Below are 14,952 nucleotides of genomic sequence, written 5' to 3' on the forward strand. Positions count from 1 at the left end.
GGCCCGAACCACACACCGTGTGGATGGATCATGGACTGCTCGAGATCCAATCAGTGCTTTTTAATGTGGGTGAGATAAGGGTGCTCTGAAGGGTCCCACCTGATGGTAGCTTCTCCCCTCTTAGTGCAATCCCATGTATTTGGGGGCTTGGAAAGGGACAGAGCTGTTCCTGACAGCCTGCCGAAAGGAAATACCAGAAGAGCCCTTGGAAGAGATTGGCAACATGAGCTTCTCCCACGGGGAGCTAGGTGAGGCAAGAGCTCAACTGCAGCACCGGGACCCCAGGTGGACAGAGATTCAGGGCTGAACTTCCATGCTCTCCACAAAACCTTTTTTCTTTTAATGGTTTGTCAAATCCATTGTGGTTTTTTTTGTTTGTTTCTGTTTTGTGTTGTTGGGTTTTTTTCTTATGCAAATTCTTTTGACTGTTTGGTGGATGGTGCAAGAAACTGAAGCAGGACCTTTGTTAAAGGTGTTGCAGTATTAGATGAAGAAACTAAGCAAAGAAGGATGGAGAGAGATTTTTTTTTTTTTTCCTGTCTTCCACAGTAAGTAGAAAATAATCAGTGACTGAGCATTGGCTGAGCAGTTTTAACCAACTGCTCTAATAACTGCAGTTATTACCATGAGAAATAACTGAAAGTGGTTAAACTCTGCTGTCACTTGTGGTGCAGAGGCCACTGTTTAGTGGTGAGCATCAACCACCACATCCTGGAGCACTGGGCATTGACTTGGAACACAAGAGCAATCATGTGGATCTCTACCTGTGTTATCTCAGGGGCTTCTGATGGTTCTGTGTGTTCAGCATCTCGTCTGTCGTGGAGTTATGTTGTGGAACTGAATCACTAGAGTAGGAGTCTTGAGAGCTTCAGTCACTTCTTCCTTAGTGTTCCTAAAATAGCTGAGAATGTCACTGGTGAATCTGGTGACAGGAACTGCTTCTGATGCAGCCCAATTGTTTCAAAGAATCATAGGATGGTTTGGGTAGGAAAGGGCATTAAAGCTCATCCAGTCCCATCCCCTGCATGGGCAGGGACACCTCCCACCAGACCAGGCTGCTCCAAGCCCCATCCAACCTGCCCTTGAACACCTTCAGGGATGGGGCAGCCACAGCTTCTCTGGGCAACCTGGCTCAGAGACTTCCTCACATCAAAGGATTTCCTCCTTGTGTCCAACCTAAATCTCCCTCTTTCAGCTTAAAACCATTCCCCCTTGTCCTCTCACTACAATCCCTTGTCCAAAGACCTTCCCCAGCTTTCCTGTAGCCCCTTCAGGCACTGGAAGCTGCTCTAAGGGCTCCCTGGAGCCTTCTCTTCTCCAGGATGAACACCCCCAACTCCCTCAGCCTGTCCTCATAAGAGAGCTGCTCCAGCCCTCAGGTCATTTTTGTGGCCTCCTCTGAACATGTTCCAACAGGTCCACATCCTTCTTGTGTTGGGAGCTCCAGAGCTGGACTGAGTGCTCCAGGTGAGGTCTCACCAGGGCAGAGTAGAGGAGCAGAATCACCTCTGTCCATGTGCTGGCCACACTTCTTGTCTTGTGGTACAGCCCAGGATGGGGCTGGCCTTCTGGGCTGCAATTGCACATTGGTGGCTCATGTCCAGCTTTTGATCCATGAGTTCTCAGTCAGGTTCATGCTGTCCACAGTCACACAGGGCACAGACAGCAGCTAAAGTGACTTAATTTTTATTTGCACGCTCAATGTGCGTTAACAAATCCAACAGACAAGGTAGCATTACATCAGTAGATTAGCTCATAGCATTATGCAGTTTCACACGTTGAGTTAAGGTTTTTTTGCCTTTTTTTTGTTCTTTTTTTTTCTTTTTTCACACAAAGTTGTAACTGTCCAAGTTAATTTTTACAATAGAAGACACAAGGTAAAGAATAACCACACCTGGGAGTTACTCACTACGGTGAGTCTGCTGTCACTTACTGTCTATTTTACATTTTAAAAAATATATATCTGCACATCTTCAGTTTCCTATTATTCCACAAGAGTGTTGGTGCTGCTCCCATCTGCCCGACAGCCTAAGTCTATTTACCCTGAGCATGTTTCCTTGACAAGTTAATCTTTCCTTTTCAACCAAAGGAATCTGAAGGAGATCATCTGTGCTGGAGCATGCTTTTTACACCAAAGGGAAAAAAGGAACTTTTGTTGTTGTTAGTGCCTCCTGTTCAGATGTTTGGAGTGGTGTTGGAAAGCATGTTCCAAGGAAAAGTCGTGACAGTTGCTGAACTTCAGCAACACACAATTGCTTAGTGCAAAAACTTGGAGTGAAATAGATCTAAACCAATTTCCAAGGGAGGACTTGTTCTCCAGCTTGTGGCTCTGAGCAACAAATAGAGCATGAGCTAGAAACCCAAAGATAAAGATAAAATCTACTCTGACCTCAGGTAGAAATCCTCCTCATCAGGGTTGATAAAGCAGGAACCAAGTCCATGCTTGTGTCTGCCATGCCAGGCTGAGAGGTAGAGCTTCAGGTTCAGTATGACTTCTGTTGCTAAAAAGACAATGCCTGGAAGAAAGTTTCAGTGAGTGAGAAAATTCAGCTTTCCAAAAATAATTTCTTAGGAAGAGATGCCAAAATATCACCAACTAATGAAGTGCTGAGGGTTCGTGCAAAGAGCCCTCCCAGTAGCTGCTGCTTGACATGGGTCAAGGCTGGAGAGGAAACCCAGTAGGATTTGCTCAGTTATTCTACTGCCATTAGTATAAAGGTGAAAAGGATCATTATCCCAACAGGGCTCTACAACTCAGTAGTAAAGTCCTGTAAGTAGTTAAATGATCTTAACTTTTTAAAATTAAAACACATCATTTACATTACACAGGGCACAGAACAGACTGGCTGCCCAGAACCAACGAAATCTTTACTGAAAATTTGTGGTCTTCTACATGCCTCTTTGTCAGCTCACATCTGTTTCACGTTTCCATTGGAGAATTCAGAGAGAATTTTAATTTCTACAGCCTGTTGTCACTATTACCACTCAGTTGACCAACAACATTCACAATTTGCTGCCAGTTCTCATCCCTATATTTTCCCTGGCTTGAATGTAGCAAGAAGCCAAATGGAGTTACCTGCCAAGATGCTGCTGCCTGCACAAAACCTCTTCCCAGGCTGGTGTGTTACCTTGAGAGCTACTTCCCAACCTGTAGTTGTGGGATGTGACTCCATGAACTTCTGATCAAAACTCCTGACTAGTTATGGCTAACAGCCTCAAGTTGTACACATCGCACTTGGCAAGTAACAGTTTCACACTTCAGAGGGGATGGGAAGCGCAGCCTCTCAGGAGTCATTCACAGTGTAAGAACTAACTCAAGATGCCTTGAAACTGAAAATTTACTTCTGGAAGAGCCCAACACATTTTGTAGCGATGCCCTGTGATCACTCCTTTTTTTGAGAGCTGGCTCTCAGGTGACTACAAGATCACATATAATGCACATTATCTTAAGTATGAATGAAGCTTTGTAATTTTTTCACTCAAAACCTCTTCCAAGGTACCAAGGTACTTCCCTACCTCATCTACAGTTCGCCATGATCACAGAACTTACCAATCACTGTAGAATTTCACATTTAATATTTTAAAGAATCACAGAATCAGAGAACGTTGGGGGTTGGAAGGGACATCCAAAAATCATCAAGTCCAACCCCCCTGCCAGAGGAGGACTCAGTCCAGGGCAGATCACTCAGAAAGGCATTCAGACAGGTCTTGAAAGTCTCCAGAGAATGAGACTCCACAGCCTCTCTGGGCAGCCTGTCCCAGGGCTCCATCACCCTCACAGGAAAGAAGTTCTTCCTCATGTTGAGGTGGAACTTCCTGGACTCCAGTTGGAATCCATTGCCCCATATCCTATCACAGGGCATAAAGAGATAAAAGGTTATCCCTGCCTAATCAGCAAGAGTTTCTTTACCAAACAGTGACATGTCAGGTTTTGGTTGTTTTCTTGGGCCCTAAATGCACAGACAGAGTTAAATAAAATGAAACAGTTTCCCCAGTTCTGGTAGTCTGGGAGATCCTGCCTGTGCTCAGTGCCACGTGGCAAAAATAACGTGATCAAATTGTTGGAGTTTGAATTTTAGATGCAAATCTTCAATGTTGAAGCCTTACAGCTCAACAAGTCCATCACAACAGCAAGTATTTCAGTACCTGACAACAGAATTCTCTCTTCTCTGAAGGAAAGTGCCATTTTCCCCTGTATTTTCCTTTTGTGCTAGTGCAGAATTCTAAACCACCTTTCAATGGCAATGCAGTTGGTACTCCCAAACCAGTAAAGAACAGAACTGCAAGAACCAATGGGCAGGCAAACTAACAAGAAACTAGAGGTTAAACAGCAGAATTCAGAAACTTTGGGAGAAGCCTAAGAAAGACAGGCCCATCTTGGTGAATACCAGCAAAGACAGTTCGGCACAAACACAACTTCCATAGTGACAGATAATTGTATTAAAACCTGCAACTTGATATTGGTAGTTATACTAATTTCAGTTTGTATTAGGCATGCAATAGCGTGATTACACTGTTATATATATTCGTGGTATCTTTTTTTTTATTCCATTTAATGCTTTTTAGAATTTCAGTGCCCTGCAAAAAATCACATCACTAGAGAACCAATCAACTGCTGCTTCTCACGAAAGGTTAGATCTACAGCTAAAACAAGGCTGAAGTCTGGTCTATGAGTTGGCTGTGGCTGCTGCACCCCCTGCTAATATTCACTCAGGCTGTGCCATTTGGCAACAGGTTTCCTCGGGCTGTCACACACCTCCCTCCAGTGCTCAACCCCCGCAGCTGTCACGCTGTGCGCGCCCAGGATCAGCCGCCCCACCACCTCGTTCTTTGTGGTCCGGTCGAAATCAATCACCAGGAACTCGATGCTGATGTCAGGCAGAAGATCCACTGGGATATCATAAATGAAGGATTCATTGAAGACGGGGTTCAAAGTGCACTTCTTCACGTGAGTCTTCTTTTTGGCGATGCGCTTTCTGCCGTAGTAAACATTCACCTTCACGTAGGGATCTGCTGGAGAAGAGAAAGAGACTAATAACACAGCCCAGGAATTGACTCTGGAAGTCACTGAGGGGGTTCAGCTTGTTGAACTGAAGCCAGTTCCAGTAACTGCTGTGACTGCAAGCTGTTCCTTCCAGCTCCCCAGACTGCTCCTTCCAGCTCCCCAGGCTGAGGCACTGCTGGCCTGTTTCCTCAAACAAGCAGCCAGCTGACCTGGGCAGGCTGAGTTCTTTATGAGTTACAAAACTGCGCAGGAGCTGGGGGGAAGCTCATTGCATGTAAATTGCTGTAATTATTCCTAGAAATACCAATCAGAAAGCTTCTTGGTGATTTCAGTGCCCAACCACCCAAAACAGTGGTGGGGGTTGGAAGGGACATGTGGAGCTCATCTACTCCAACCCCCTGCTAGAGCAGGATCATCTACAGTAGATCCCACAGGAACACGTCCAGATGGGTTGGGAATGTCTCCAGAGGAGGAGACTCCACAGCCTCCCTGGGCAGCCTCTCCCAGAGCTCTGTCACCCTCACGGGAAAGAAGCTTCTCCTTCTGTTTAACTTGACCCTCCCATGCTCCAGCTTGTGCCCATTGTCCCTGGTCCTGTCACTGGGCACTGCCGAGAAGGGTCTGGTCCCATCCTCCTGCCACCCCCTGTAGATACTGATCGGCACTGATGAGACTCCCCCTCAGTCTCCTCTCCAGCTGAACAGCCCCAGCTCTCCCAGCCTTTCCTCAGTGGGTAGTCTCAAAATTTCACTTCTCCCTGTCACCTATAACAATAAATACTTTTACGCTGCTTCAGGAAATAGCCCAACAAAGTGTCAAAAGGGTTTTAATAATTTATATGGATGGTTGTTTAGGATTAAAATGAAGATACAAGGCACAGAGGGCTGCTGTTCTCCATGTAACACAGGTTTTGAAACTGGAATTTACATGCCCATTTTCACTTTTTTTTATGGAACTGAAACGATGATCATAATACAAAATTATATAAAGAAACTTTGTTCGTCTTGCCAGATTCAGCAGGCAGAAAAAGTTACTGAAAAATGGATCCTGTAATTGCAGCCCACATATAGAGAGCTTTTTTTTTTTTTTTTTAGAAAGAGTAAAATTTAAGGCCTACAATAGAGAATTAAGCCTAGTCTGTATCCTTCCTGAGCTGTACAGGAGAAAGCTGCAAAAACAGGACTAAATTTGCTATCAGACTGGCTATTCTTGAATCTCAAGTTGATTCCAACTGTTTTCCCATAATCCTGAAGGAAACTTTGCTAAGGGGATGGAGTCTGAGAATCTGTGACTGTGAACTAGGAAGCTAGAACAGCTGCTCTTGTCTTCAAAGAGTGAAACAACAAATCCAGCCAAAACAACAACAAAACCATACAAGTGTTTCCAATGTCATATTAATTCACTCCTCTCTATTCTGAGTTTATTCCTCCTCTTTCTTCCATTAGCTCTCTTTTACCCTCTTCTCCCAGAGGCAGGGTTTGAGGGAGACACAGCAGCTGTGGAAAAAGTGCTGCTCAGGGCAACACTGGGAGGCACCCGTGTGAGGCCCCAAGCTGCACAGCCTGGCCAAAGCAACAGGGAGAGCTGCTGAATTTGGCAAATTCTGTCTTCAGAAACAAACCAGGGGATGCCAGAAAGATGCAACTGCTGGTCTGGCAGTAAGAAGGACTTGGTCTAGTTTGCAGAACTGTTTGTGAGTGATGGATGACTTGTAGTGATCCACCCCCCTCAGAAAGAGTTTGAAGGAAAGTGAGCAAACAAAGGAAAACTTGAGGTTAGACAGGTAAAAAGATCTGAAAGTGAACTTGGGAGATTTTTTTTCTTATGCATTTAGAGCTGGAGAAAATAGCTTCTACCTGAGAGGCCAGTGATATCCATCTTTGGCAAATGTCTGGCTTTCAGCACCACAACAGTCATTCTCTGTGCCACGGGCTGGTACGACAAGGAGACCTGAAGCTCCCCTCTGCTGATGCATTTCTGTGAAAAGGAAACAGAAAAATCTTATTAAATGGTCATATGAGCAAATGTTGGTCACCAGAATTTCCTTTCCCTGTGTTAAATCCCTATGAAGTCAGAAAATGAGACACAGGCCATTTAAAATGCCTCATTCAGGCAGCAGGAGCCTCTGGGAGAGGGAGCACAAGATTATTCTGCAGGCTTCACCCCACACCTGCTGCAGCACCATGACAGCCCCTCCACTCAAATCCTGGGCTTCCATGAGGGCAAACCTGGTGGGCACCTCCTGAGAGAAGAGCAGCTGGGGCAGCCTTTTGAGGTCTGCTACTGGAGGTGTCTGGGTCTTGGAGATAAGTTTCATTGACTTCTGGTGGAGGTCAAATGGCCAAGCACCTCAAGTTCCCCAGGTGGGCTGTGACAGCTTCACCATCAGTTTAGTCTGCAAAGGTGCAGGATGAAGATAAAAGAAGATAAAAACCCATATCTACTCAGTTAGACTTGCAGTATATCTTTTAGAAGAGTAACATTAAGATAATTAGTTTTGATTTCCAGATAGTGTTCATTAACTTTAATTGAGATGGCACTAATTTAGATGAAGTTCATTTGCTATGAGGGCAAGCTTGTTAGCAATGGGTATAAAATGGCAGAGATGGCAGAGCCACAGAGCAGCTCCCTGTCCCTCCTGTCCCATCAGCATCTGGTCCTGTTCACCCAGCAGAGAAAAGGGGAGCTGGGAGGTCCCCAAGGAAGGAAATTTTCTCACTTCAAGCCAGTGAAACACTAGAGTAAATGTCAGACTAAATGCTCTGGTGATCACCCAAGAGGTGAAGCTGGTCTTTAAACTGCTCTTACTCAGCATGGTGGGAAAACGTTATGCACATCAACTCCGACAGGGAAGATGTACCATGTTGGTGGCTTCTTTTTGTTTCAGCAGTTCCTGTGTGCTGAAGACAAGTTTTCCAAACACAAGAAACAAAGGCTTATGCAGAATTAGGGGAGCAGAATAAATAGCGGAACAAGTTCTTGGCCCCCTGGCTACATCAGTGTGATTGTTGGGATGGGGTGTGTTTGTTGTCAGAATTTTGGGGTTCTTTTGGCTGATGGAATTTAATGCAGTTCCATCAAAGTCATTTGTATTCTTAGATCATCTGGTAGAAATTGTTGGGAATGCTCATGAGGATGGGATGTACACCTTTTCTGGGCTGGATCAGTGCAATAATTCATCTGTACTCCAGATTTTGAAACTTACTGACCATGGAAACTTTGCTCAGGAGCAGCTGTTTGACAATATGGAATGATGCAGAGTGCACACCTGGCATCAGGGTACATCTAGTTTTAATTACTAAGAAATGTTAAATAAATTGCATCCTTGATTAAATCTATTTTTATTTAGTGTGAGCTTTTCCCTCTATTTTTCATCTATTACCTCTAAGAGATGCAGTCAGACATGAATACCGCGGAATGAACCTACACCAGCCACAATGTAAAGCATCCAAACACCTTCAGATAAGCAAAGTAATTCCCAGAGCTCTGGTTTTGTTTGGATTGTTCTGGTTTGTTTTGAGTCCTTGACATAGGTTCTCCTTTAAATAACTTAATGGAAAAAAAAAAGTTAAATGCCCCATATAGTAGAAATAAATGTTTCAAGTCAAGTCCTGCCACTCTGGGATGTGATGAAGCAGTTTATAGAGTGCAGCGATGACTTCCAAATGTCAAGGCAATAAATGAGCTCAAACACCTTTTCCTATTGAACCTGGAGGGTGGGTACAAAAATAAACTGGGCAAGAAAATAAAGATCTGCAGTACCACCTCATCCTGCCACCTGAGCACAGCAGATTTTCTGAGGACAGAAGACACCTACCTGCCCCATAGTAAGTCTTAATACCCTATCTGGACTGCTTATCTTCCAGCACTGCGCACTGAGAGGGGGATTAATTTCACCTACATTTTAATGTCTGCACTTGACAAAACCACCTTACACACATTTTGTTCTTGAGTGAGAATGTAACAGCGTCATCTAGGGTGGGATTCATCTGAGCTGATTGAGACTCCGCTCCAAGACAGGTGGAACCATGTCAGACTCTGCTGGCTACATTGATTGTTCCCACTCCCTCAAAGCTCAGACATGGATCAGCACAAGCGCCAGTGTCTGAAGTGGGCAGAGCAGAGTCAGGTTTGTCTTTGCAGGTGAATGTCCCATGATCCCAGCAGCTCTTTTCCCTGGAAATGGGGACTCGGTCTTTTTTCATGGCATTATTAATAGTAACATGCCTAAATAGTGACCAGGCCTTATCAAACCACCATAAGCACAAAGCAGAGAACCACCAAATTGAAATAATACCATATAATATGTATCTTTGGAAAAATGGGTTTCCTGGCCAAGGATTTCCAATATCCTGCTCATTAGACCACAAAGGCTTCCCAAATCAAAAGAACTGGGATCAACTAAAATGCGAGGAATCTTGTGTCACACTACATAAAGCAACTTACCTGTATGTTCCTTTTGAGGATCTCCCTGGTCAGCTGAACCTTCCCAGTGCTTGGATCCACCCCTGCAAGGGGCACCATGACCTCTCCAATGACATCATCTCGAGAAAAACGATCGAAGCTCAACACAAGGAAGTGAAGCACCAAATCCTGGAGCTGGCTGTACGGGATCCCGTAGAAGGTGAAGGTTTCATCAAAGACTGGGTCTAGTGTCTTGCGAAGTACACGAGTCTTCACTCGATGCCTTTTATCTGGAAGAATTGTCATCTTGATATAAGGGTCAGAGCTCTGAGTGTGCTCATCCATCACTGGCAGCCCGTGAGCCTCCTGAATGGTAACTACCAGTGCTTTTTTAGGGAAGTTGTAGTCCACTGAGAAAGTCAGTTCACCCAACATGACGTCATCCCCTGGAGAAGAGGGGGAAGAGGTTTTACTTCCTCCTGGAGTGAGGCTTTGATCTGGACTTAGTTCATCTCCATAATTTACTTTGATTGGGAGCTGGTCAATGTGGGGAGCCGCATTTGGCCCATCTGGAGCCTTATCAGAGCCTATTAAACCAGATTCAGCAGCATCCACCGAGAGGTTTCCCCTTCCAGGCTCCTTAGGAGAACCATTCTTGTCTCTCCGGATTCGGTTGATTTTCTTCTTGTTACTCAAGGTCTCCGGGTAGATGCTGATGCCTTTCAACATGTGGATGAATTTATATGGTGGGGTTTTGTGCTTCTTTTCTGCTTGCTGGTGACAGCATGTCCACACAAAAACTGTTACTGAGACAGAAACCACCAGGACGGTAGCACCGATGAGGCCTGCCACAACTGGAGAGACATCTGTGGAGAAGACAAAGCAGTCAGGAAGGAGCTTGGACCTCAGCGGTGGGCAAGCACATCTGGATGGAGTTCTATATGGTACTACTGTGTTGCTCTTAATTCAATGATCCTGGTATCAAAGCTTAAAATTACTTCCTTTAATTTATATTTTCCCATGTGGGGAGCATTTTACACTCCCAAGGAACACTTGGACTGTGTTTCACATGCTACAAATCTCAAATGGTTGAATGCCTTCTCTGGCGAAATCAAGCTCCTGTTTTCTAGTAATAGGTGCAAGTTACTCCAGGGGAGATTCCAGTTGGACTCAGAAGAAAATTTTTCACTGTGAGAACAGAGTCAGGATCTTTTCCATTTTGTTTAGACTTATGTGGGGAAGAAGAAGAACCGTTTCCCGCATCCAGCAACAGGAAAAGGGGCTTAAACTGGAACACAGGAAGTTCTAGCTGAACATGAAGAAAAACTTCTCTATGGTGAGGGTGACAGAGCTCTGGGACAGGCTGCCCAGGGGTGTTGTGAAGTCTCCTCTGGAGACATTCAAGACCTGTGGGTTGTGCTCCAGATGATAGTGCTTTGGCAGGGGGGGTTGGACTACATGATGTCTGGAGGTCTCGTCCAACTCAGATGATTCTCTGATTCCAACAGTTAGACTTTGGAATAATCTCCCAAAGGAAGTGGTGGATTCCCCTACATGGACGGTTTCCAGTCTCAGCTTGTCAAGGTGCTGAGCCATCTCATTTCAACTATATTATTACCTAGAAAGGTTGGACCAGATGATCCTTAAGGTCTCTTCCAACCTGGTATTCTACAATTCTATGATTACCAGCACCTGGTGAGACCTCTCTGGAGGTGTGTTCAGTTCTGGGCTCCCCAGTTCAAGAGGGACAGGGATCTACTTGAGAGAGTCCAACAGAGACTACAAGGATGATGAAAGGACTGGAACACCTGCCTCACAAGGAAAGGCTGAGAGACCTGTTGTTTAGTCTGGAAAGAAGCCTGAGAAAGGATCTAATTAATGTCTATAAATACATAAGGGCATCAAGAAGGCAATCTCTTGTCACTTGTGCCCTGTGATAGGATGAGGGGCAATGGATTCAAATTCAAGCACAGGAAGTTCCACCTTAACATAAGGAAGAGCTTCCTTCCTGTGAGGGTGACAGAGCCCTGGGACAGGCTGCCCAGAGAGGTTGTGGAGTCTCCTCTGGAGACTTTGAAGACCAATCTGGATGACGTCTGAGTGACCTGCCCTAGACTTGGTCCTTCTCTGGCAGGAGGGTTGGACTTGATGTTCTTCAGAGGGCCCTTCCAATCTCCAACATTCTGTCATTCCACAGGAATACAGCTTCTTGATTTGCTGGAAGCTCTCTGGTTTTCTCAAGCTTGAGGTGAGGCTTTTTTTTGTTTGTTTTGTTTTTATGCCCTGTTCAGAAAAACTACACAATTCTATTTCAACAACAGGAAGGGAGCAGAATCATAAATATGGCCATAACCCTGGGTCTGGAATTACACTTAAAAAATAGGTAAAAAATCACTTTGGCCTGAAATGGTTGATTGTTTTGTCCTAGCCCCTCAGGGCAGGCACAAGGCCAACAATTTACACATTTCAGGTGGAAACACAGTGTCCAAAAGCAAGACACAGAAAATCCTGTATTTGAATTTAGGAATTATTTGATATTTTCTATAGTTTATGTCAACTCTGCTCCTCAGGAATCACTATAAAAGTGTCATATTCATTTTTAGCAGCCATGCCAGTTATTTTCTCTATATAATGGTTGAGTTCGGAGAGGCATTACCAGGACACGTAAAGAAACCAGTAGTGTTGAGCCCCCCCGTACATTATATTGACATACAGAGGCGATTTCAGTCAAGGGCCACCAGGATGATGAAAAAAGTTGGAGTGGATGGAGAATGGAGGGCAGAAGGAAGATGAGGAGAGACAGGAAGGGAGGGATTTGCTCAGTCTTAAAATAAAAGGAAAAGGGAGAGACTGTTCTCCTGCCTTCAGTTTCTTGGTGGGAGGTAGAGCCAGGCTCTTCTTATAATATATTATTGTATTATTGGTTTCATCATTATTAAAGCTTTCTAAAATTTGAAATCCATCCAGAGGGATCTGGACAAGCTGAAAAAGTGGGCCCAGGTGAACCTCATGAGGTTTAACAAGGCCCAGTGCAGGGTCTTGCACCTGGGCCAAGGGCAACCAGAGATATCAATACAGGCTGGGGAAGGACACACTTGAGAGCAGCCCTGTGGAAACAGACCTGGGGGCACTAGTGGATCAAAAGCTGGACATGAGCCACCAATGTGCAATTGCAGCCCAGAAGGCCAGCCCCATCCTGGGCTGTACCACAAGACAAGAAGTGTGGCCAGCACATGGACAGAGGTGATTCTGCTCCTCTACTCTGCCCTGGTGAGACCTCACCTGGAGCACTCAGTCCAGCTCTGGAGCTCCCAACACAAGAAGGATGTGGACCTGTTGGAACATGTTCAGAGGAGGCCACAAAAATGACCTGAGGGCTGGAGCAGCTCTCTTATGAGGACAGGCTGAGGGAGTTGGGGGTGTTCATCCTGGAGAAGAGAAGGCTCCAGGGAGCCCTTAGAGCAGCTTCCAGTGCCTGAAGGGGCTACAGGAAAGCTGGGGAAGGTCTTTGGACTTGTAGTGAGAGGACAAGGGGGAATGGTTTTAAGCTGAAAGAGGGAGATTTAGGTTGGACACAAGGAGGAAATCCTTTGATGTGAGGGAGGTGAGACCCTGGCCCAAGTTGCCCAGAGAAGCTGTGGCTGCCCCATCCCTGGAGGTGTTCAAGGGCAGGTTGGATGGGGCTTGGAGCAACCTGGTCTGGTGGGAGGGGTCCCTGCCCATGCAGGGGAGCTGGAACTCAATGATCTTTAAGGTTCCTTCCAAATGAAACCATTTTATGATTCTATGATTTTTTTTTCCCCTTAAGCAAATAACCTAAAAAGCCCAGTAGCCCTACATCTCCTTCTTTAAAATCTGTAGCTGCTTCCATACAAAAAAGGAAAACCAGAAATCATTGTCATGACTATCATGGCTATAGCTGAACAGAACAACTAGTAAAAAGGTAAACTTGTCTGATTTTCCTATCTTCATTCTGTACCACAACCAGGATAAAATAATCTTCCAATCTCACAACTGAAGCTAGAGAGACCAACTTGATTTTTTATTTTCTCTGTTTTTTCCACATTACTATTTATTGAGGTGAAAAGCCAGAAGACAAGGCTGCCAGGCTACAATCTGAGTGTCTGTTAGGCTGGGGGAAAAGTGGAATTTTCAAAAGGATCCATCTCCTTTTTGCAAATATAGCAAAATCACTTCTGGTTAGACAGAAAGCTTCATACACTGGAACTGTGAGTCTCTTGCAATGGTTACTGACTTCACAGATAAACCGGCCCCACTGCAAGTACAGCCTTGGATGGAATTAACTACAGCAAGAAGTATTCATAATATTAATCAAAAACACCCCAAACCCAACTGAATTTTGTTATTTAATGTTCCCTCTAACAGCTCATTGGAACACAACTCTGCCTTAAACTAGTATTACAAGCTTCAGTGGATATGCATAAATAGGACAAATGCAAACAGTCCTTATTCTGATGTCTTGTGTGTTTTGGTTCTGTTGTGTCTTCACAGAATCAGCTCTTATACCTTCATTTCCTGCAGATCTGATGGGACAATTTTAGTAGCAACCAGCAGCCACACCAGACAGCATCAAGTTAACCTGTGTGACCTCTCTTCCATCAAATTTTCTTAATCCTTAAATTTGGCTTCCATAATGTTGTGTGGCAGAGAGTTCCCCAACTTAATTAGGCAGCAGGAGAAATCAAGGGCTCATGTTTAGAGCCCACCCCAACTCCTGTCATTCAACACCTGCTCTGGCATTAGAAGAAGCAGGGAGTGACACCCCTCCTCTCCTGGATGGAAACTCCCTACTTAGATAATCATTCAATATGTTAATTAGTCCTGTCTCCATAATTCCTTACAGTTGAAAACTACTCTGATGTGAAGCTGCCTAAAAACAATTTCAGTTCAGGTCGGGCCCCTGGCTGTGTATAATGTCCATTTTAAATGGCACTGCAGCCTCTTTCCTCTCTCAGAAAGAGCAGAACTGGGCTTTTTTATTCAAACTTTATAGAAGAAATCTTTGTTCTGATGTGGTGCTAAGATCCAGCTGAAACAAGACCACCTTTTCGGGATTTGGAATTATTTTTCAGTTAATGAAAAGCCATTAAAAACTTCTTCTTAAAACTGATGTTAGCTAATTATACCCTATCAGTGGCCAATGGTTACATTATCACAGCATGTGGCTGTTGGATTCCAGGAAACACAATGTAAAAGGTAAGTAGACACGCGATACATTAAATAAATGATCTAGTATGGAGAGTTGTTATTAAGTACTTCGGTATTTAAAAGGAAATGTATTAGCTGTGCTTTAATTACAGATCCTTAAGGTCTGAGGGGAAGGTCGGTCAGTTGCTGGATGACAGAAAGAGGCATTAGTTGGAATCATCCGGACTGGAGAAACCCCACACCAGGTACCAGCCCTGGTCACCCACTGGGCTACAGGAATAAAATACTTTAAAAATTCCCGAGTAACAACTCAGAATTATTTCACCGGCGCCCCAGGGAGCCGTGCCGGGTGTCCATGCCCAGGCTGGACCAGC

At 44.7% G+C, this 14,952-nt stretch overlaps 1 protein-coding gene across 1 annotated transcript in view; it reads right to left on the reverse strand.

The window, feature by feature from the left end:
* Positions 1–4,544: 4,544 nt before the first annotated feature.
* Positions 4,545–14,952, reverse strand: part of SYT11 (synaptotagmin XI) — a 21,461-nt gene continuing 11,053 nt past the window's right edge. Inside the window, exons 2-4 of the mRNA XM_009996084.1 lie at positions 9,452–10,275; positions 6,862–6,982; positions 4,545–5,010 (exon numbers count right to left, since the gene is read on the reverse strand). Of these exons, the coding sequence (XP_009994386.1) occupies positions 4,700–5,010; positions 6,862–6,982; positions 9,452–10,275 (1,256 nt within the window). The 3' untranslated portion in view covers positions 4,545–4,699. The remainder of the gene's footprint in view (positions 5,011–6,861; positions 6,983–9,451; positions 10,276–14,952) is intronic.

The sequence above is a fragment of the Chaetura pelagica genome, unplaced genomic scaffold, assembly GCF_000747805.2.
Source record: "Chaetura pelagica isolate M959 unplaced genomic scaffold, ChaPel_1.0 scaffold270, whole genome shotgun sequence".
Taxonomy (NCBI): Eukaryota; Metazoa; Chordata; class Aves; order Apodiformes; family Apodidae; genus Chaetura; species Chaetura pelagica.